This window comes from Micromys minutus, assembly GCF_963924665.1.
Source record: "Micromys minutus genome assembly, chromosome: 2".
NCBI lineage: Eukaryota > Metazoa > Chordata > Mammalia > Rodentia > Muridae > Micromys > Micromys minutus.
Window position 1 is genome coordinate 75,746,745 of NC_137971.1, and position 23,178 is coordinate 75,769,922.

Sequence of the window (23,178 nt, forward strand, 5' to 3'; positions counted from 1 at the left end):
ACACAGGCCTTCACCCTTCCGTAGCTAGTGCCTTTCCCTACTGAGCCATCTCTCCAACCTTGTAGCCTCGGTCTTGAATGTCTTTCAGAGGTTGCTGGTCCTCTGCACGGCAGTGTTAGAGGTAGAATCTCTGGGGAGGTGATTAAACCACAAGGGCTTGAATCCCCTCTACATGTTAGCCCTTTGTGACAGCTTCACGGGTATGGGAGGCAGTGAAGACATTAGGAGGCAGGGCCTTGCTAGAAGTAGGTAATTGGGAAGGGCATATTTCGTCCTGATACACTTCCTCCACCTCACCTCTCTGCTTCCTTGGAGCCATGAGGTGAACAGCTTTGCTCTGTCACTTGCTTCCTCTGTGATGTGTCAATGTGTCACCTCCACCAAGTCTAAAAGCTGCAGGGCCAAGCAAACCATGGACTGAAATCTCCGTGAGACTCCTTTGCTGCATTCAGCTTGTTCTCTCGAGTATTTTGTCACGGGGACAAAAAAAAATAACTAGCACTATATACTATACACCATAAATAAACACAGCTTTATTTGCAAATCAATTTTAGGGAAAAAAAAAGCTATTTATTGAGCACATGCTATGTGTCAGAGAAGAGTCCTTGAAAGGCAGTGTGATTCCTGTCTCCCATTTTACATGTGGGTAAAGAAAGGCTCAGGAAGGAGACAAGATGTGGCCAAGCTCACAGCTCACAAGTAGCAGAACTGGAATTAAACCCGAGAAGCTTTCTCTGGGTCCGTGTCCTTAATTAGCAGGTTCTTTTTTATTACCTGGTATACAATCTATTTAATCAGCAAGTGTGTGGAATAGTAAGGCGGGACCCTTTCTGATGAGTGAAATTTATTACGGATGTCAACAACTGTGGCATAGTTCCAAATGCACACTCACTGTAGAAGGATTCATCTGAAAGATCTTAAGGTAAGATATGACGGCCAAGACCCTGAGAGGACAGACAGGAGATGGTACGCTGGTTCTGGTTTTTGACAACTTGACACAAGCTTGGGGTGAGCTCTGTAGAGGAAACATCAACTAAGTGCCTGTGGCTTGATGTAGGAGGGTCCAACCTACTATGAGATGTACCAACCTTAGGCAGATAGTCCTGAGTTCTATATGAAAGCAGGCTGAACAAGCCATAGGGAGAAGCCAATAAAGAGCTCTCTACCCTGTCTCTGCGTTAGTTCCTGCCTCCAGGTTCCTGTCTTGAGTCCCTGCCCTGGCTTCCTTCAATGATGTTCTACAACCTGTAAGTTGCAATAAACCCCCGACTTGTTCTTGGTCATAGTGTGTTATCAAAGAACAAAAATCAAACTAGAACAAATAGTCTCAACAACTCCTCCCCTACTTGACCCATTCCTTTCCTTTTGGCTTAGGTATCCCTGACTAGAAATGGCTAGAGATGAGGTGCAAGAACTCAATTTTAGAGTTGACCTCTAGAATGTCAGGGGCTCCCCTGCTGACAGCCTGATAACAAGGGATTTTCTCATGGGAACCCCCAGCTGCCTCCAACACTTGCCCCAACCCAATGGAAATGACATGTTCAACTTGCAATAGCGCCCTAGGTAATGAGGGTGGCCTAGCTCCAGCTCAGGGTTGGAAGAAGCACTAGGAGAGGTGACAAAAAATGCCTGAGCTCCAGGAGACACCCAAAGATTTGTCCCCTTTTCCTTTTGGAACATTTTTTGGAGGATGATAAGCCCTTAGGAACAAATCCTTCTCCTCAAATGCATAGAGAAGTGGGGGTTGTTCTCAGGGAATACTTAGACTGCGTGCATGTGAGCATGTGTCTAAGTATGCATCCACGTGTGTGTGTATCTGTGTAGAGGCCAGAGAATGACATCAACATCCAGTGTCTTCCCCAATCGCCATTTACCTTATTTACTGGAGACAGGTCTCTTGGTGAATGGAGAGTTCATCACTTACCTAGTCTGGCTGGCTTGGCAGCTCCCAGAATCCTCTTGTCTCTATCTAATATCCTCCCTCAGTGATGGGCTCCAGGCACGTGCTGACATGCCTACCTTCTTACCTGAGTGCTGGGGATTCTAACTCATCCTCACACTCCTTTGCCATGCACTTTACTAAGTGTGCCGTCTTCCCAGATATTGGAAGGGCCTAGGGCCACCCTTGCCTGTGGATGGTGGAGATGTTCCTCATGTCAAAGCTGGAGCAGCGGATCCTCTCCAGAAATGCCTGGGCCAGTTCAGGGGTGACATCATATACCATGTCCAGCTGCTTGGTGGCATTGTCATAGCTGATAAACAGCCCAATCTGGTAGACAGGGATGGGAAGATGGGTGAGATTGGTGAGGAGGGTTAAGTGGCCCAGCGGGGACCCATCCTGGTGGCTCATGTGCACCCATCTCAGCTATATGGTTATACCACCGGTTCTCAGATTACTTAATTTCTTTCCTTTCATTGTTATTTTTTAAAGTTCAGTGTACATACTTAATGTATATGGCACACAAAGATGTTTATGTGAGTACGTAATGTACATATTGTATGTTGAGCTTATTCGTCCCGTAGCCCCTTCCTCCTGACTTTCTCACCTCTCCTCTTCCTGTTAGCCTCATTTGCTCCCCTAAACATTTCACTCTTACTTCCATGTCTTACACACACACACACACACACTTTTTTGTATCTGTATGAAATTTGTGAACCAGGAGTGAGAGAAAGCATATGTCTTTCTGAGACTGACTTAATTAGCTTGGTATGATCATCTCCGGGTGTATCCATCTCTTGAAAACAACATAACTTCATTCTCTGTGGTCAAAAAAAATGATAAAGATATATGATCATAAATTAATGACAAAGATGAAATGATGAAAAAAGGTCCATTGTGCACATAGACAATGTTTTCCTCATCCACTCCTTTCTTCTTGGGCATCTAGTTGGTTCCGTTGCTTAGCTGCTGTAGATTTACTGCAGTGAACACTGATGGGCAAGAGCCTCTGTGAGGCCTGACTTTGAAGCTTTCGTACAAATACCCAGTAGTAGTGCATCTGAGTCATATGAGAGATCTAGTTTGGGGGTTGTTTGTTTGTTTTTGAAACAGGATCTTGCTATGTAGACCAGGCTAGCCCAAAACTCACATAGCTTCACCTGCCTTTGCCTCCTGTGGTGTCTGAACATGCTTGGTCCATGGAGAGTGGCACTATTAGAAGGTGTGGCCTTGTTGGGGTAGTTGTCGCTTTGTTGGAGGAAGTGTGTCTCTGTGGGGGCAGGCTTTGAGGTCTCTATGCTAAAGCTCCACCCAGTGTGAAAAGAAAGTTTCCTCCTGGTTGCCTGCAGATCAAGATATAGAACTCCCAGTTCCATGTCTGCCTGTACACTGCCACAGTTCCTGCCGTGATAACAATGGACTGAACCTCTTAACCTGTAAGCCAACCCCAAACAAATGCTGTCCCTCATAAGAGTTGCCTTGGTCATGGTGTCTCTTCACGGCAATAAAGCCGAAACTATGACACCTCCCAAGTGCAGGGATTAAAGGCATGCCCCAACCATGCCTGGCTTTAAGGATCCCCTCTTGTCTATATCTTCACCAGCATTTGGAGCAGGGAGATCTGGGGAAGGAATTGCAGTTGCACACTATCAGGCTGGGCAGGAAGGTGTTACGTTTTTAACATTCCAGTGGTTGAAGGTTTTTTTTTTTAAAGCTAACCTGTGCACATGTATTCCTAGATTTGTCATTGCTGAGGTCAGACAATGCAATTCACGTTTTGTTGTTGTTGTTGTTGTTGTTGTTGTTGTTGTTTTGCTATAAAGAATAAAAATTACTTTTTTTAACAGATGAACAAATTTATAGCTAACCCTGTGATGATGGACAAAGGTATGTCCTCGTTGCAAGATAGAAAATATATTACACAGAGTACTAAGTGTATTGTTCAGACTCTATATTCCTGCTCCATTTTGCCTACATGCCCAAGGGTATCACACTGACATCTTATATGACACTAGGACTCACTGTGGCTTTACTTCCTATTTCTAGTGAACTTATTCTATACACTCTAATTCTGTCTGTTACAAAGTGTTCAATGGACTTGGGAAATAGCTCAGGGGCCAAATTCCAAACATGAGGGAAAGAGTTTAGATCCTCAGAAGCCACACAAAGAGTCAGACAGGAGTGGCAGACAGGAGTGGCAGGCCCTGTATTCCAGCACTACAGAGGTAGAGACAAGATATCTGTAGGCCAAGCTGGTTGGCTACACTAGCCAGAATGGATGGGCTCTGGGCTCTGCTGGAGATCCTGCCCAAATAAACCAAGTGGGGAGCAGGGGCTGAAGAGAATGCTCAGCAGTTGAGAGCACTGGCTGCTCTTCCAGAGGATCCCAGCACCCACAGAGGGGCTCACAACCATCTGTAACTTCACTTCCAGGAGATTCTATGCTCTTTTCTGGCCTCCATGAGTTCCCGGCACTCAAGTGGTACACAGACATACAAGCAGACAAAACATTCATACACATAAAAACAACAAAGCAATAATTTTTTTAAAGCGGGATGCAATCAAGAAAGTCACCTGACATTGACCTTGGGCCTACATACACTATTGCCCACATATTCAAATATGCCTAAGTTTCACACTTATGCATATACACACATATACCCCACATGGGAAAGAAGGTGATCATAAAATTCTCCTTCGAGGGTTATATCCTTTGACCATATACAAATCAACGCCCCCCCCCCATATTTGTAGATCATGAGAAGTTGTCCATATGTGCCTGATCTTAGAAATGCCCTAACTTCTAAACACTGAAAGGTTGTAAAACAGCAAAGACGTGTGAGGTGCTCCTGGCCTCCTAGGAAAAAGAGAGGAACCAGGGCTGGCCAGAGGGCTTAGCAGGTAAAGGTGCTTAGCGTGCAAACTTCACTTGGTAACATGTACCCTCACCTGTGCACAGTGTGTATGTAAGATGCAAGAGGAACCAAGTCTCACCTTGGGTTTTACAACAATCACACACTGTTGGGAGGAGAGCTCTCTGAAGGAGGCCACTGTGTGATGATGGGAAGGGCACAACACATGAGCATTTTGCTTTTGTTTTTGTTGTAATGGAGCCCAGCTCTTTAGGAACCTCTGTTGGAGCATTCCTCCGAGGCCACATTTCAAAGTCACAATACCCAAAGGATCTTAATGTCATTGAGTCAACATCAGAAAGAAAGAGACAAATGGACTGGCGAGTTAAGCAACATGAGCCACACACATTTCTCCGCTGTGAACTCCAAGCTCAGATCCAATCATTGCTCATGTTGAAGTAGCTATTAATAGAAGTCACTATTTATAGAAGCAGCCATTAATCCATGCTACTTGGCTTGAGCACAGAGACTGCAAACCCAATAGCTATTGTCCTTGGCTTTTCTAAAGCAGACACACACACACACACACAATCCCCTCCCATGAGTCTTAGGTCATAGCCAGTGTCCCCTCCATCTCATGCTGGTCATACCGACGCCCTTAGTTGTCACAATTCTTTTTCCTCTTAGCTCTTCTGCGCTGGAACACAACCCCACCATTGACTCCTTGAGACTTTGTTCCTAGAGTTTTGTCTAAAAGATAGAGATATATCTGGCTAAGGTATACAGTTCCCAGGACATCTCGGCTTAACAAACACTGGAAATTTATAGCACACGTCACTGGAGGAGTATTAGCAATAAGGACATAAAAATATACTTTTCCGACTTACTTCTATAGGACTAATGTTCATAATTTCTTCAAATGATAGGTGAACCATGTATCTGCCCAAAATCCATAGTTTTTCTGCACTGACCCATGAGACTGAGACATCTACAAAGAGGAAAAAAAAGAATAAGTAAATACACAAGTAACAGCTTCTAAATGGAGGGAGGACAGGTAGTGAAGGGGCTGCCTTACAAGCATCAGTACCTGGATGTGATGCCTCTGAGCCCACGCTAAAAAACAAACAAGGAGAGTGGCCTTTCATTAATACCTGTATAATCCCAGCACTGGGGAAGTAGAAATTGGACAATTCATGAGCCTTGCTAGACAGACAGCCTCACCAAATTAGTGTGCTCCAGGTTCAATGAAAGATTTTTCCCTCAAAAAATAAGCTGGAAGAGCTATAGAGACAGCTCAACAGTTGGGAGCCCTAAATGCTCTTTGTAGAGAGCCCAAGTTCAGTACTAGCACCTGGGTTGGGCAGCTCACAACCATCTAGAACTCTAGCTCCAGGGGATTTGACATGGTCTTCTGGCCTCCACAGGTGTGCACATGTACACACATGCACACACACACACACTTAAATAAATAGATGTGGTGGAAAGTGATTGGGGAAGCCTCCCATCACTGGCTCTGGCCCCCACCAACATGCACATGCATTTGTACCACATGCTATGTGGTGATCCAAAGGTATCTTTGATGTCAGGACTCTGCATTCCTTAATTCATTCAACTACCATCTTTTGAGTCTTGCCTGTGAGACCCCACGAGACACAGATAGCCACCATCTGAGACTTGCTACTTGACTGTGTGGTCTGCAGATCAACATCATCATTACCTGGAATGTGTTAGGCACTCAGATGATGTTTTAATAATTGAGACTCAAAAACATAGTGATTTACTTTGAGTTCAATTCTCTAGTCAATAATCTGACAGCGTGAAGTATGTTTGATTCTCTTATTACTACCTTCATTTTAATCTTGTTAGTAATAAGGACTATCAGATTGTCATGTTTATTCCCACAGTGTAATATATTTGAATGAAACCAAGCTTACCCTTGGACCCCAAGTTCCCAGAATCTCTGTTTACCTGGGATGTCTTTCCTTAATTTTTATCTACCTTCAAATTTTTCTTCTTCCTTGGGTTCAAATTTTCTTCTTCCTTGAAGCCTTTTGGTGTTTGTGTGTGTGTGTGTGTGTGTGTGTGTGTGTGTGTGTGTGTGTTTAAGCCAAAGAGCAACTTGCAATTTCTCATGTGCTATTCAACTTTTTTTTTTTTGTCTTGTGGATTGTTTGCTTGTTTGTTTTTTGAAATAATCTCTCACTTCCCTAGCACTCACTGAGCAGACTAGTATCCTTGGGAATGTCTCTCCCTCTCCAACACTGAAATCATAAACATACACCACTTTGCCTGACTTTTTGCATGGACTCTGAGGGTTGAACCCAAGGCTTCACACATGTCAGGCAAGGGCTCAGCCACTAAGAAACTCTCCATCTTCTCTTCCCTAAGTTATAAGCTCTCACTCCATTGCCCAGGCCGGTCTTGAATTTGCTACCCTTGTGCTGAGCCTCCCATATATCTGGAATTGTGCTATCAAACCTAGCTTGCACTGTATTTTATCTCCTTAACTAAAAATAACCTTTCACTTGGCAATTTCCAGAGGAGACTCTGTCACTGTGCACTGGCCTTTCAAACCCCCCACCTGTGACATATTAGTAGGACTTTAAGAACCATCACAGCCAGGATCCAAATTCAAGTTTCAATGAGCTGGAACTGGCAGAGGTTGCCCAGCCCCTAGGCCTTGGGTACAGATCTTTATACACAGCCTTGTATTGGTGGCATCTGAGGAAAAGGAAGAAGTGATACCATTATAAATAACATCTGTCACCAAGAACTGTTTAGGAGCTGTGTACACTCTCGGGGTACACGTCAGCATTTTCATCGGCTGATACATAAAATAAAAAATAAACAAAACCCTGTTATCTCCTCAAGCTAGGGATTAGCCAGGTGGGGGCTGTGGGCTCGGGAGATGACTCTGTCGGTAAAGTGCTGCCTCAGAAACACCAGTTTGGATCGGTAGCACCCACGGAAGCATACATCTGTAACCCAGCACTCCAGCGGTAGCAGTGAGGATGTAGGAGGATCCCCAGTGCTTACTGGCCAGCTAATCTAGCCAATCAGTGAGCTCCAGGTTCAGCAACCCTGTCTTACAGTAATAAAGTGGAAAGGAATTGAGGAAGACATCTGACGTCTACTACCTCTAGCTATCACACCCAGGCACATGCACCCACATCCCATACACACACACACACACACACACACACACACACACATTTTTCAGCTGAAGTGTGTAGATGTTACTGATAACATCTATGGTGCCTGTTGAAGGGAACTGTGGCCACAAGTGCCACCACATTCACCAAGATCCAAGCTGAACTGGCCTTTCCCTATCCAGTTGCAAAGGAGGAACTACAGTTCTACAGAGCCATGGTCTCCAAGCATACAGTATTTTAATAGTCAAAGTTTAGCCCATTAACTCTGGGGAGTTCATGAATTAAAAGAATATAGGACCCAAATAAAATGAACTTTAATTCACTGTAATTTAATAATAGATCTTGGGATCCATAGAGATTCTAGAAGAAAAATTGGTTCCTAATTAAACTGACAATAAAGACTTGAGTGGCCTCCTCACAGTTCCATGGTGTGAGGCGCAGGCTACAGGAAGCCCTGACTGAAGCCAGGCTGAGGGAATCCACCCATGCATTTAAGACATTGATTAAGTTGCTCCCACGGGAGTCTCAGCGATTGATTCCAGGAAGGCACACCCCGTGCTCCTACTCTGTTGGCTTCCTCTGTGTCTTCCCAATGCACTGAGTTCATTCTCATTCCAAATCACTCGAATGTGTCTGCTGTCACCTACCATCAAATGTCTCCCCTCCCTGAACCTCACAGGACAGGGTCAATCCCTTCATCTTAGACTTAATCCAAATGGCATCCATTGGAGAAGCCTTCCCTGATTTCTTAGTTTAGAAACTAAGGACCCGGGCCCACAGGATGGACCCGGGCCACCCAGTTTCTATGTAATCTGAAAAGCAAGAACAGTTTTTATATGGTTGAAAAAAAATAAGAAACACTAATGCTTGGTAAACCATGGATAGTGTATTACTTCAAAAACCAATATCTATACAGACTTTACTGGGATGCGAGCCCCTTGTTCATCCATCACCCATGCCTGCTTTCAAGAGTCAGTGTCTGACTACAGGTTTAATAAGCTGAAATATTTACTTGTTTTTGGCATGGGTTTGTGTGTGTGGAGGTTAGCAGCTCAAGTTGAATGTATCTTCCTTGGTTGATATCCATCTTATATTGTGAGACACTGGGTTCTCACCCAAACCCAGGACTCACAAATTTGACTAGTCAAGCTAACCAGCTTCCTCTAGGATGCCCTGTCTTTCTCTCTCCCTTTCTTCTTTCCCTCTATGCAGTAGCATGAACTGTAACAACCCTAGAGCCATTAGCCTAGGACCCCATGAAGATACCCAACTCCTTGATTATTCTAGCACCTTATATAAATTGGTCAGCATTTGCATGTGATGAACACACACACCCCTCCAACACTTTAAATCACCTCTATAGCATTTTTAATGGTGAACACAGTGGGCATGTTATGCTAAGTTGTATTATGTTGTCCAGGGAGCAAACACAAGTGAAAAGTCTACAAATGCTCAGCGCGCACAACAGATTGCACATTAGTAAAGTGCTCCTCAACCAAACGAGAAATCTGTTTAATACTCAGAACACATTTTTTTAAAAAACAACTGGCCAAGCATGGTTGTATAAGCCTTTAAGCCCAGCACTGGAGGGGTAGAGGAAGACAGAGCTCCGTGAGTATGAGGGCAGCCTGGTCTATGGGGACAGACAGATCCCTGGGGTTTTCTGGCCAGCTAGCTCACCTAGCCAGCAAGCCCCAGGTCTTAGTGAAAGAACCTGCCTCAAAATGGATGGTGATCACCTCGGGAGTAACAGCTTAGGTTGTCCTCTGATCTCTGCACACAAACACGTATACACTCACACATACAGAGACATATACATGTACACACACACACACACACAAACACACAAAGAATAAAAGAAATACCTGAAGCTCTACAGCTTTTCCATCCATGCCTTGGCCGCTGTGAGTCATAAGCAAGATTTTAGTGCATGTCTGACAAATAAAAGCACCCCAACGCACCCCAAGAAACCTTTGCCTTGGCTGCCAAGAACCAACAGAAGATTTTCTAACCAAAACTATCTTATCTCACATTAATGCATACATTTTACACAGATTTTGAACATTTTACACATAGAGAGCCTGCTCTGAAGGCTCTAGTCAGATGTAAGCTGTCAACCACAGAATGAAGACCTGCAACAGCTACTTGAAAGACAGACACATCTCACTTCAGAAATGTGAATATTTGAGCATCACTGACGCCATGGGATGTGGTTCTGGAAGTGTGGCGGGGGGTGGGGATGGAGTGAAACTCATAAAAGCAATGAAAACAACCCAAATTGGGGACATGGAGCACCTTCTGGAGGGTAGAATTCCTCTAGAAGTTACTCCAACCAAACCCCCATTCCAGGAAGGCAGGTCTCACCAGTGACGTTGGAAGGTGTCCTCAGGATCCCCGCCATCCATGAGTAGAGGGCTCTCTGGGTGTGAGCCGAAGTCTGGTCATAGAGGTCTTTGAACACTGCAGATCTAAGACACAGGGACATGGGTGTCCACTAGCAATGCAGAGGACACCCGCCCACCCTGAAGGAACCACGAGAGCACTGTGCCCAGGGCTGCCACACTGGAACCGTCCACATGCCTTTGTGGTATTGACTGTTTTCCAAAGAGCATCCCGTGGGTTCCTGCCACTGCTTCCTTGGCTCTTAGTTCTTTGTGTGTGTGTGTGTGATAGCTTTTTTGAGATGTAGGTTGCATGACCTATATAATGCACCTATTTAAAGAATGTAATTCACCAGCACTTCCAAAAGCCGAATCAAGAGCCCATTCAAGGTAAGCCTTGGATTCACAGCAATTTTGAGGCTAGTTTTGGCTGCATAAGACCATGTCTCAAGAAAATGAAGTCATGATACTTTCAAGAAAATGGATGAAATTAGGAAGTATTGTCTTATGTGAGGTAACTCAGGCTCCAAACACAGCATGCACAGAGCTTAGCTTCTGACTGTGACATATGTGTTGTGTGAGAATGGGTGTGTGACGGCTGCTCTTGGTTGTCAACTTGATTACATCTGGAATTCACTAAAACCCACCATCATCAGCATCTCCAGCAGCTTACAAAGGGACTCCTCCCCTTAGCTGCCACCCCTCAACCCCTGGATCCCCAGCTCCTGGGGAGTGGGAAGCCACCAATCCACTTCCTCTTTATGCATTTGCCTGTTCTGGATACTGTATATAAATGGAGTCATGCCGTACGTCATTTCTGTGTCTTCTTGCACTCACGTGATGTTTTCAAGGCTGGCATATGGACCATGGACCAGGCCTTCATTCCTTTTTATGAAACAATATTCCATATATGGGTAGACTACATCTTGGTTGTCCAGTCATCGGCCAATGGGCATTTAGATTGTGTTCATCTTTTGCCTTGTTTCTTTGCTGCTGCTTGTAATTGAACCTAAAGCTCACATATGCAATGTGCATGCTGTACCAGTGAGCTGCACGCCCCCTCCTCCTGTTTAGCTCCTTAAGGAGTTGCTAATTGTCTCTGCAGCAGCTGCCCCACAGTGTGTTCCCCACATCTCCACAGCCCATCTCTGGTTTCTCCAATTGTTGTCAGCACCTGTCCATCTCTGGTGCCTTGACAAATAACCTCCTGCTGGTGGGAAGTGGTCTTGTCACTTTCTAAGCCACTGGAGTCTGATGGCTGCAGTGTCCTCGGAGCCTTCCCCTACTCACGCCATGAGTACAACCCACCATGTCAACAATCCATCCACCTTTCCTAAGGAGCATTCCCGCCAGCCCCCTTTCCAGTCATTCTATCTACAAAAAAAAAAAAAAAAAAAAAAAAAAAAAAAAAAAAAAAAAAAGCAAGTTTTCCATTAACCCCCACATAATGTCGTCTGTATTTTTCTCTCTTTCCTTTCCATAATGGCTTTTTGTTTCTATTTTTTTTTTTTCTTATGTGTGTGACTGCTTAACCATATGCATCACACGTGTGCACTGGCAGCAGAGGCCAGAAGAGGGCTTTGGGTCCCCTCAACTTGGAGTCAGGGGTGGCTGTGAGCCACTGGATGCAGAGCCTGGGAACCAAACTCTGGTCTTCTGCAAGAGCAGCCAGGCCCTGTCTCCAGCACCTTGTTGTGTTTTTTAAGAGCAAGGATAGTTGAAAAGGAGAAAAATAGGACACACACACACAAACATATAAGCCTACAAAGTGATAAGCATCATTTAAGGGAAAGTTTTTCCCACTGTCAACATGTCGTCAACAGCAAAATACTGTTTACCATTTCCCCATAGAATGCTACTGCCCTAGGGGGAGTCAGTTAATCTCTGCCCTTAAAGTTCCTCAACCATAAAGAAGAGAAAAAGGATGGTAGGTAGGTAGGTAGGTAGGTAGGTAGGTAGGTAAGTAGGTAGGTAGGTAGGTAAGTAGGTAGGTAGGTAGATAGGTAAGTAGGTAGGTAGGTAGGTAGGTAGGTAAGTAGGTAAGTAAGTAGGTAGGTAGGTAGGTAGGTAAGTAGGTAGGTAAGTAGGTAGGTAGGTAGTTAGAGTAAGATGGAGAGAGAAAACCTGGGGCAAGTCAGCTCAGGATCAGGAGATGGAGCCCTCAGAATCAAGAGACAGAGCCCTCATGACTGGAACTAGTGTCCCTGTCTAAGAGACTCCAGAGAGCTCTTGCAACCCTTCTGTCATGAGAGAACATGGCAAGAAGATATTCCCATGAATCAGAAAGAAGAAAGATACCAAACCTGCCATGCTTTGACCTTGGAAGTCCCAGCCACCAGAAATAAGTGTCTGTTGTCCAAGGTACCCAGCCAACTGCTAACTAAGACGCTCAGGAGAGCAATGTGGGCAGTGCGGATACTGAGGCAGTGCAGATACTGAGGCACTGACTGAGGCAGTGCGGATACTGAGGCAGTGCAGATACTGAGGCACTGGTTTCCAGAGTGTTTTAAGATTTTTTTTTTTTACTTAAAACAAAAATACTGATTTTTCCATTTATTCAATTTTGCTTTAATTTTTTTCTTGTCCATGTATTTCTGTGTGTTGCACATGTCTGTTTGCATGTGTGTGGGTGCACATGTGTGCCCATGCCTGTGGAGGCTAATGCTGATGCTGGGAATCTTCGTTGCTTGCTTTCCCACTTTCCTCATCAAGGTAGAGTCACTCAGTCAAGCCCAGAGGCTGTTGATAAGGCTCCCTAGCTGGTCTGTTCTGGAGATACCCTGTCTTTGCCTTCCCAGGCTGCAATGACGGGCGAGCTGACAAACCCACAAATACTTTACCACCGAGCCATTCCCCAAGCTTTCTCAAGTGGAAATGGCAAAGAATTGTAAAGAAGATCACAGAACAGCCCACAGGGTGGGTGGTAAATAGATGTAACAAAAGCTAGAACACTTTCCAGATGACTACAACTGAGAGAGAAGACAGCTTTAATCGAAGTGTCTCTCTGCTCTGCTTCAGAAGATGTCTGTCTACCTGTGCCTCCATCTTCCCCTTACTGGATACTAACCACCCTAAATCCTCACAGCAGCCCCTAAGCAGCCTATGAAATTAAGAGTTCAAAGGAAACAACTTACAGGTTCTTAAAGGCATCTTCATGCAGGTCCTGAGGTAGCCTGTCTATGATGTCTGGCTGCAGGAAGCTGCCGGAGGACCCTCTGAGCATCCTGCCCAGGACCTCTACACACTCCAAGGCGTTCAGCACCTGAAAACACCGTTCCAGCGTGATGAAAAACAGGCTGCGGTTCACACCAGGGCTCTGAAGAGCATGGTCCCGAATGTCACCCAAGTTGATGATGATGTCCTCCAGGTCCTGAAGGAATGAGAGAAATTAGAGTCGCCATAGCTGTGTGGCCAAAGTACACACAAGAAGACAACATGAAGGAGAAATGTTTTTATGGTGTCCTGGTTTCAGGGGGATTGGTTGATAGTCACTCAGTCCCATGTGCTGGAGCAGAACATGATTGGGGGAGGGGCTTGTAGAGGGGGTGCAGAACATGATTGGGGGGGCTTGTAGAGGGGGTTGTTCACAGCATTGTTGACAGGATGCAGGGAAATGGAGTAACCATTTATAATCTTCAAAACCTGCTCCTTAAGACCGACTATCTCATTTAGGCCCCATCTCCTAGAATTTCTACCACATCTCCCAAAATAGAACCATCATCTGGGGACCATAAGCTTATGCAGCACATTCCATAGTCAGACCACGAAGGCCACGTGAGAGCTACCTCTTGACTCAACAGCACTGGGAGCATGAAGAAATTCAGGGTCAGAGTTTCATACCATGCTGCTAGGTGGAGACTTCTAGAAGTTTCTATCACCTTAGGTTTAAAGATAAGGCTTTCGCCTGCTCTTCCTATGCTAAGTGGCTTTGCATCTTCTGGGTGAGCATCATGATTGTCACATGACTGTCACATCTTCACTTTCATTAGCATAGAAGTGACTTGTGGTGTTCACTCCAGGGGTGACCATAAGCACTGGGCTCTGCAGCCAGAGCAGGGCTTTTGTCATGACAGTAATCATGGGCATTTTCACAATGCACTACAGTCACTGCAGACATCTTGAGATCTTTCCAGGCAATACTTGTTGAAAGTTCCAGAAGTCACTAGACCTGCTATTGAGTTCTATTAGTGGATATGTTAAAGAAACACACAGTTCACCTCTGTGCTTGTACTGGGCCTTTCTGTAAATTCTCTTCAAGAGAAATTCTCTTCAAGAGAACTGACTTCTTTTGTGACCCGTGATTTGTTTTACAGGTTGTTTAAAACATCTCTCCAGGTAGGAATCCATTTTCCAACCTCAGATTCAGTATTTCTGAGCTGTGCCACTAGGGGCTATCATGTGCTGCAGGACTTGCCTGATTATTAAAACGCAAAATTATTTCTTATTTTTTATTTTGTTTGCTGGTGCTACCCATGAAATTTAAAAGTTGTGTGGCCTAAGCCAGCATTTAACCATTATGTTAAACTTTCAGTCTGTCCATCCATGTATGCATATGCTGTGTGTGTGTGTGTGTGTGTGTGTGTGTGTGTGTGTGTGTGTGTTTGGGAGAGAGAGAGAGAGAGAGAAGAGAGAGAGAGAGAGAGAGAGAGAGAGAGAGAGAGAGAGAGAGAATATGAGCTTCTATAGTCCAGACTAGATTGAAACTTCCTATGTAGCCCAGAATGATGTCAAAATCTCTTCCTGCCTCAGCCTCCTGAGTTCTGGGATCGCAGGCATGAGCCAACCATCCTGGCTTTAAATGGTAATATTCTTCTTAACCTTGTTTAAGAATGCTGTGGAGAAGATTAAATTAATCCAGGAACACTAAAGCCTTCAAACAGTGACAAATAGGTGATCTGGCCCAGCACTTGGTTTTGTGAATAAAGTTTTATTGGCACATACCCCTTCATACCTAATGTCAGAATTAATTAATTGTGACTGAGGTGCGTGTGACCTACAAACCTTACATTTTTTCCCACTAGTCTCTTGCTGGTCATTCCCTTAGAAAAATATCTCAGATGTAAAAAAACCTCAATAAACACTTATTTTTATAAGATTTTAAACTAAATCTTCTTTAAAACCTGAAATTCTTTTCTAAATGAAATCTATTCATACTGAATTAGTGGCTATTATGTTTTTATAACTAATATTAAAGTAAGACTGATTAGGATTCAGGGATATTTTTTGCTTAGCACTCCTGAAGCCCTAGGTCTGATACCTAACACTACCAAAATAATTAAATAAAAAAATAAGTATACAGCCATGAAAGTGTTTAAATCCTTCCAAAACTTGTGTGAATTAAAATAATAAAAATCTTGACGTTTCAGAGCCAGAGAAGTGGCTCATCGGTGAAGAATGTGTGCTGCGTTTGCTGAAGACCTGAGTTCAATTCCCAGCACCCGCATAGGACAGCTTACATCTACCAGAGCCTCCAGTTCCAGACAACCCCATGCCCTCTTCTGACCTCCATGGGCATCAGGCACATACATAGACACAGACAAAAAATTTATATACATTAAAATAAAAACAGACTAACGTTTAGAAGAAGGAGGAGGAGGAGGAGAGGAAGAAGAGGAGGAAGAGAAAAAATTAGAAGCAAAAAAGAATCTATCCTGAGTTCACATATGGAAGCAGAGGCTTAGCACGGTTGTCAACCCCATTCTGGAACAGCGATTCTCATGCAGCTCTCTAAAATAAATGGCTCTAGCCCTCAGCTTCGGAGCCTCTGGGCATTCTGGGGCCTGGGGATCTTGCTCTCTGAGCCTTGTGCATGTCACTAAATTTGCTTTGTGGTCATTGTCAGCTGTTGCTGGCCTTCCTCCTGAGCCAGGTCCCGACTGAGCCACCTCTCCAGCTTCGAAATGTTAAGATTCTTATTCGTTTTAATTCACACGGGTCTAGGGGAGGACTTAAACATTTTAATGGTTGGATACTTATTTTTTACTTAATTATTTTGGTAGTGTTAGGTTTCAAACTTGAGCGTCAGGGGTGCTGGGTAACCTTAAGGCAGGGACAATTCTTTCCCTCTGTAGACACCCACTGCAGACAGCAATCGCCCTCAGACACTTACCAAGACAAACGCTACTTAGTATCCTCAGTGCCCTTAAGGGTAGAAACAATGTAACATGGGGAAACTGAAGAAGAAAAAAGCCAGGAACTAGAGTCCCAAGCTGGGGTGATGATGGAGAAAAGAGGGACGAGTGGAAAATAGCCCAGCCAATGTCAACTGCCCCACTACAATTCATGGGAGGGGGATGTTGCCAGGCATACCTTACCTGGTGGTTCCCGCTACTCCTCGTGGGGGGAGGGGGGTTGCCAGGCGTGGCTTACCAGGTGGCCCCATTTGTCTTCCAGAAGGCCCTTCATGGCGGTGTGGAACTGCTGAGCATCAGTGGCTCTCAGATCCTCCAGCAGCTTCTGAGGCCGGTACAGATACTGTTCCAGGTGGGTTTCCATGACTGCCTGGGCATGGGAGATTCGGTCATTGAGGACAGAAGACTGGGGAGTGCTCAGTGGGTTTCCCTTGTCGCCCTGCAAAGCCCAGCAGCTACCAGCTACCGGGCAGCTTGTGTTGGGGGTGAGGGGGTCTAGTGGGTGCTAACGCTATAAAGCCAGGAGGACGCCTTACAAAGTCCACATTTCCATTAGAAAATGCAAAAAAAGGACAACACTGGGCGTGCGGGTCAGCCTGATTTCACAGCTCTGCCTCTGCAAGGAGCTGAGTGTCTCTGGTTTCGTACCACTCAAACCCCTGTGCAGAGCACTGGAGGAAACCCAGGAAGTCCGCAGTGCCGCGGCAGACCGCCAGCCTCTCCTGCAAGCCTCTCCTCGGCCATTTTTGGACTTGTTTTCTTTATGATTTAGGAGCTTTGGGATTTCGTTGCTGCCGTTGTTCAGCTTTCAGGACTGCAACCTCACTATGTAATCCAGGCTGGCCCAAAGTCCACAGTCCTCTGGCCTCAGTTTCCCAGGTACTGGAGTGACAGTTGTCTGCCCGGCCTCAGTTTCTTAAATATCCCTTACACAGATATGCTCAGGGAGGGCAGTGTGAAATGATACCTGGGGGCAAACACTGCATATAAAAAAGACAGACGGCAGGTGTGCAAATCTTCAGGTTCACACTTACCGGAGCTTCCATTTCATTAGAGACCCTATATTTAAGTGTTGTGCTTTGTCTTTTGAGGCCCTGGGTTTCACGTAGCCCAGGCTGCTTCCAAAAATCACTGTGCAGCCAAGGATGATTTTGAACTTGGGGTTCTTCTGCCTCCACCTCCCTAGCGCTGAGATGGTGGGTGTGTGCCGTGCCCATTTCCTGCCGTTCCGGGTCAAGCTCAGAGCTTGATTGACGTCTGAACATCCTGTGTTTGTATTTGCTAAGTTAGCGATCCTACAGTCTGGGCCTCAGAATTCATGTCTGGAAAACAGAGCCCAGGACAGTGCCCACCATGTGGGGCGCTGAGGATGAAATGTCTCCGGCTTTCTCAATGGTGCCTAGCACAGAAGTGCTCAATAGAACCCACAATGTTCCTCTACTCCTGATGAGTTATTTACTTGATGTCTGTCTCTACCTCAGAACGGTGGGAGTAATGTCTAGTCCCCCACCATTCTCAGTGTCTACAGCTGTGCCGACTCTGCCAGGACGGTAGAGATGCTGAGTGAAGATGTGAATGTAGCAGCAACAAGGACCACTATGGGAAACCTTACTGTCAGAGAGGAAGGGGTTGCTCCTTACTGCTAAGCACATTGCTAGGAGAGATGTGGGCCCAACAGCCCCTCCAGCTGGTAGGTGAGCAAGCAGATAGTGATCACGAAGCCCTCTGGGTGCAGCTCCGGTGTGAATGCCTGTTAATACTTCTGTTTTTTATTAAAACGAGAAATGGCAAAGGATTGCCTGTGCTGTTCATTAACTCGTTAGCCCGTGGCGTGACTTCTTTTAAACAGAGCAATGGTGAACTCATGAAGTAACAGCCTGGGTCTCACACACTGTTCTCAAGGTATCGCCCTGAGCTACCAGCCACGCCCAAACACCCCAGTCACCTCACACACACGAACACACACACTGTACCCTTCTGGTGCCCTAGCCAAATGTCCACTGCTGTCACCACCAAGCACATGCATGCTGGGTGCGGTTCATCTCCAAAGGCTCATTGATCAGGAGTTCAGTTCTCAGGGAGGTGACATTAAGAGGTGACGCCATCTTTAAGAGATGGAACCTGCTGGGAGGTGATAGGAATGTTGCCTTTGGAAAGAACGAAAGTACTGCCTGGGAGACACTGGTTAGTTCTTAGGAGAGGAATAAAGTGAACTTGACCATGAGCTCTGCCCCAGACTCCTGTGTCCCCATGTGATCCTTCCGTGTTCACACCGTTAGGATGTCATTTATCAAGGTTATACACCTGCGCCTTTGCAGGAACCAGCATTACGCCGAGGGACTGTTAGCCTCTAAACTATGAAGTAGATAAAAATCCTTCTTTAAAAAAAAGATCGATTTTATGTGTATATGTGTGTGTGTGTGTGTGTCTGTGTGAGCATATGCGCACATGTGTGTAGAGATGCCTGCAGAGGTCAGAAGAGGACATCAGATCCCTTGGATATGGAGTTGCAGGTATCTGTGAATCACCAACACAGCTGCTGGGATCTGAACTCGTGTTCTCATGACCGAGCAGCAAGCACTCTTAACTACTGACCCATCCCTTCAACCCAAAACTCTCTCCTGTCTGTGGCTGTTGCTATAGTCATAGGAAAGTTACTAATACCCTCCTGCTGTTCTTTTATCAGTAAAGTCCCTCCAGTTTCCACTCAGTGCACAACTGATGTACGCTAACGTGACCAATAGCAGAACAGAGGAACACGTGTCACATACACACCTGCAGGCTAGGGATGGTGAAGGCCACATTCCGTGAGTTCAGATAGGCAAGGATTCGGTGGGACATGTCTGCAGTCCAGACATGGGAGCTTCAAGCAAAAACAGATGGGTGATAGGTCAATGTCCACATCCTCTGCAAACATTCTTGGGCTGGCTGTGTGCCCTGGGGCTCAGAGAGGAGTGGGAATGGGCCAGGATGCTAGGGAACTTTAGATTGAAAAGTAAGATGTGCCATCACCTGGCAACATGAGAGGAGGTGTGTTCATAAATATGAATACATGGGGGGGGGTGTTTATACAGGTGTGTGTATATGAATGCATGTGTGTATATACAGGTGGGGGTATGTGTGTATACAGGGGAGTATGACTATGCATGTGTATGTATACAGGTGTAGGTACATGTGTATACATGGATGTGTATGTTCAGAGGTATGTATGTGTATACAGGTATGTATGTGTGTATGTGTGTGTATATGGGTATACAGGTGTGTGTGTACATATATAAATAGGTATGTGTGTACACTGGTGTGTATGTATGTGTATACAGATATGTATTGTGTGTATAGAGGGGTGTTTGTGTGTGTGTGTGTGTGTGTGTGTGTGTGTGTGCTCGAATGCATATAAATGCTTGAAGACAACCTCAAGTATCATTGAGACATGATCTCTCATTGGCCAAGAGTTCACTGGTTCAGCTAGACTGGCTGGCCAGCGAATCCTTGGAATGTCAGGAGTGTACTGCCTTAGCACTGGAATTACAAGCATGTGCCACCATGTCCAAACGTTTATGCAGGTTCTGGGAGTCAAACTCGGGTTCTCGTGCTTCGAGACAAGCTCGTTACTGCCTGAGCCATCTCCCAGCCCCTATGAAGAGCTTTGTCTTTGTTTTGGTTTTCAAGACAGGGTTTCTTTGTATAGCCTTGGTTGTTCTGGAACTCACTCTGTAGACCAGGCTGGCCTCAAACTCAGAGACTCACCTGCCTCTGCCTCCTGAGCACTGGGATTAAAGACACACACCACCACCATCTCTTACAAACAGCTTTTTTATAACCTCTTTTGTTGTTGTTGTAGATAAACAGATGAATGGATGGGTATAGAATAAGTAAATAAATAAAACTGTAGCCCGAGAGAACATAATAAAAACCTCCCTTGGAGTTCTCATGAGGGAGGGATGTTTCAGGGCCTTTCACCTTGGTGTGGCTGATTGTCTCTGCAAAGGACCAGAGACCCCATTTTCTCTTCTTTATAGAACGCATATTAAGATTTAATGTTGACAACTTTCTTTCTGCCACACTGCCACAGTTCCCCATCTCTCCAGTCTCTCACACAAGCCTGAGCAGCACAGAACAGGACAATGGTGGCAGCTGACCCTGAAGCCAGGTGCAAGGGTCACACTAGCTCTGTCACCCCCCAGCTGTGTGGCCTCCATCACCTTCCCCAAGCCTCGGCTTCATTATTCTACCGGAAAGGGTAATAAGCAGCCGCAGCCTGAGGGGTGTGGTAAACACAGATGTGTTCCTATGCCCCAGCACTGGGAATAATGTCACCTCCTCAGGAGCCCTCAGGCACCTTGGTCTTAAGCATTGTCACTGAAAGAATAGTGTTCCAGGAGCAAATGTATCGACTACTTTCTAACCTATTAGGAAAAACCTCCATCCCTTCCAACCTCCTCCCTCACCTCCCAAGGCAGATTACCTTTCAAACAGTGTGAGATCCAGGAACGCTACAGCGGGAACAGAATGGAGAGAAAGCTTTAAACAGAATCACTCTACAGACACCACATCCGTATTCTGTTTGAAGATCTCAGAAGGGACACATGGGGACAGACCGGGGACATTACCATTCAGATAGCTTCCTTCTATTATTTCTTCCTAAAAGGCAGAGAGATAACATCAAGTATGACATGCAAATTGGGCCGAGCCGGTGGAGGGGATTTTGATTAAAATAAAGCTGGAACACTCACCGCCATTTTCTGCAACAATGGGTGTAAATCTGCAAGAAAGCCGAGGGATACGTGACTAGACCCGAACTGTATGACCTTCAAGGAGGTGAATGGAGCTACCACGGGAACCCAACAAAGACCACTCAGGTTTTCCACGTGCTGTAATCACTGCAATAACTGTGGCTAGTGTGAGCAAACCTTGGTTTACCACCCCACACTGAGAACCTTTACACACCACCACTGGAAGTGTTTGTCCAGCCACTGTAGAAATCAGGAAAGACATGTCCCAAAAACCTGTATGTCCCAAGAACTCCTGTGTCACACAGAGGCAGCTAAGGCAGCGTACCACAGAGCTATATGTGCATATGTGTTCACTGTGGTGATAGTCACTGTTACCGGGATATGGGGCCAGCCCAGAAGTCTATCAACAAAATACTAATGAAGAAAGGGTGCTCTATCCACCCGGTGGAGTATTATTTGACCATAAAGAATGAAATTATGTCATTTGCAAGTGAAACGTTGGAACTGGAGATCATCACATTAATCAACATGAGACAGACTGGGGAAGACAGGCGCTGCAAGTTTTCCTTGTGTGGGATCTACTGGACTGGTGGGGAATGGGGGAAAGAGAGGGTGCTGGGGGTGAATTCCACTGAGGTATATTGTGTGCATGTATGAAAATGTTATAATGAAGTTATCTGGACAAATACACATTCATAGAGAAATTAAACAAACCATGTATAATATCCCCCAAAACCCTACACATACTCACAGGCAATTGCTCAACACCCCCCACCAGAATGCATCATAACCCTGCAGACATATCCAGCTACATCCCCTAACAAGCTGTGAAAGTTCTCTCTCTCTCTCTCTCTCTCTCTCTCTCTCTCTCTCTCTCTTTCTCTCTCTCCCCTCTCTGGACTTACCCTGCCTGGAACTTGACTCTCTCTGACATACACCTCCGTGGCTCAGAAAGAGGACCAGGAGAAGGGAGTACATCCCAGGTCCCCGAGACATCCTCCTGTGGGTAAGTCAAGCACAGAGGTAATTCAGGTTTCATTTTCTTTTTTAAAAATATATTGAAGAGTATCCAGGAGCAAAAGGAACATGCAGACACCAAATTCCTCAAAAGCATTTTAAATAATGTAATGATTCCAGGGAGTGTCTAAGACACGGTCATCATTCTCCCAGTGATCTCAACACCCCATTTCTATGCTTACCACCACCCCTGTTCCACAGCTCCCAGAAGAGAAGAGTGTTTCAAAGCATTCACTCCACCATCTCTCACGTGAGCTCCAGATGCAGAATGTAAGAGGTCTTACAATCTGGTAAGAAGACAGGTCAGTGGGAAAACAGAGTTGAACTTCTTAAAATAGATATAAAAATGTCCAATGTACACACAAAACGTGAGTCACTTTCAACAGGGCTCTGCTCAAAACAAGCGCCATTTGTGGGTTTTTAATAAGCAGGCAAGACAGATGGTTTTCAGTATTTAAATCCATGCATGTCACCTTCCTTCCTATTATCCCCAGAATAAAACATAGCATAAAATAAACTCACAATGTGACACATACACACACACACACACACACACACACACTCACACGGTCATTAAAGTGACTAAAAGAGGTGGACTAGCAACATCGAATGTTGGCCATGTTGTGGCTGGAAAACTGTTTGCCAGAGTTTTATAACATTACACACTTGGCACTCTGTGATCAAGGAATTTCAGGGGCTGTGGATGCAGCTTTGTTGGCAGAGTTTGCATAGTATGCCTAAAGATCTAAGTTCTATCCCAAGCACCATAAACTTGGCATTGGAGGTACACGCCTATAATCCCAGCACTCAGGAAAGAAAGGCTAGAAAATCAGAGACTCAGGGTTGTCTTCAGCTACCTAGTAAGTTCAAGGGCAGCCTGTCTCCAAAAAAGAAAGAGTGAATGAAAGAAAGAACAAAGAAATGAGGGAATGAAGGAACAAAAGAAGGAAGAAAAGATGAACAGAAGGAAGAC

General features: G+C 45.3%; 1 protein-coding gene across 1 annotated transcript in view; it reads right to left on the bottom strand.

Annotated features, from left to right (window-relative positions):
• The window catches only part of OTOA (otoancorin), a gene marked incomplete at both ends in the record, with an annotated part of 68,246 nt that extends 46,062 nt beyond the window's left edge, over positions 1-22,184 (bottom strand). The window contains 10 exons of the mRNA XM_080911520.1: positions 2,124-2,269; positions 5,679-5,779; positions 10,308-10,411; positions 13,459-13,694; positions 16,694-16,825; positions 19,231-19,318; positions 20,921-20,948; positions 21,066-21,096; positions 21,189-21,217; positions 22,094-22,184. Of these exons, the coding sequence (XP_080767646.1) occupies positions 2,124-2,269; positions 5,679-5,779; positions 10,308-10,411; positions 13,459-13,694; positions 16,694-16,825; positions 19,231-19,318; positions 20,921-20,948; positions 21,066-21,096; positions 21,189-21,217; positions 22,094-22,184 (986 nt within the window). The remainder of the gene's footprint in view (positions 1-2,123; positions 2,270-5,678; positions 5,780-10,307; positions 10,412-13,458; positions 13,695-16,693; positions 16,826-19,230; positions 19,319-20,920; positions 20,949-21,065; positions 21,097-21,188; positions 21,218-22,093) is intronic.
• Between the last annotated feature and the right edge of the window lie 994 nt (positions 22,185-23,178).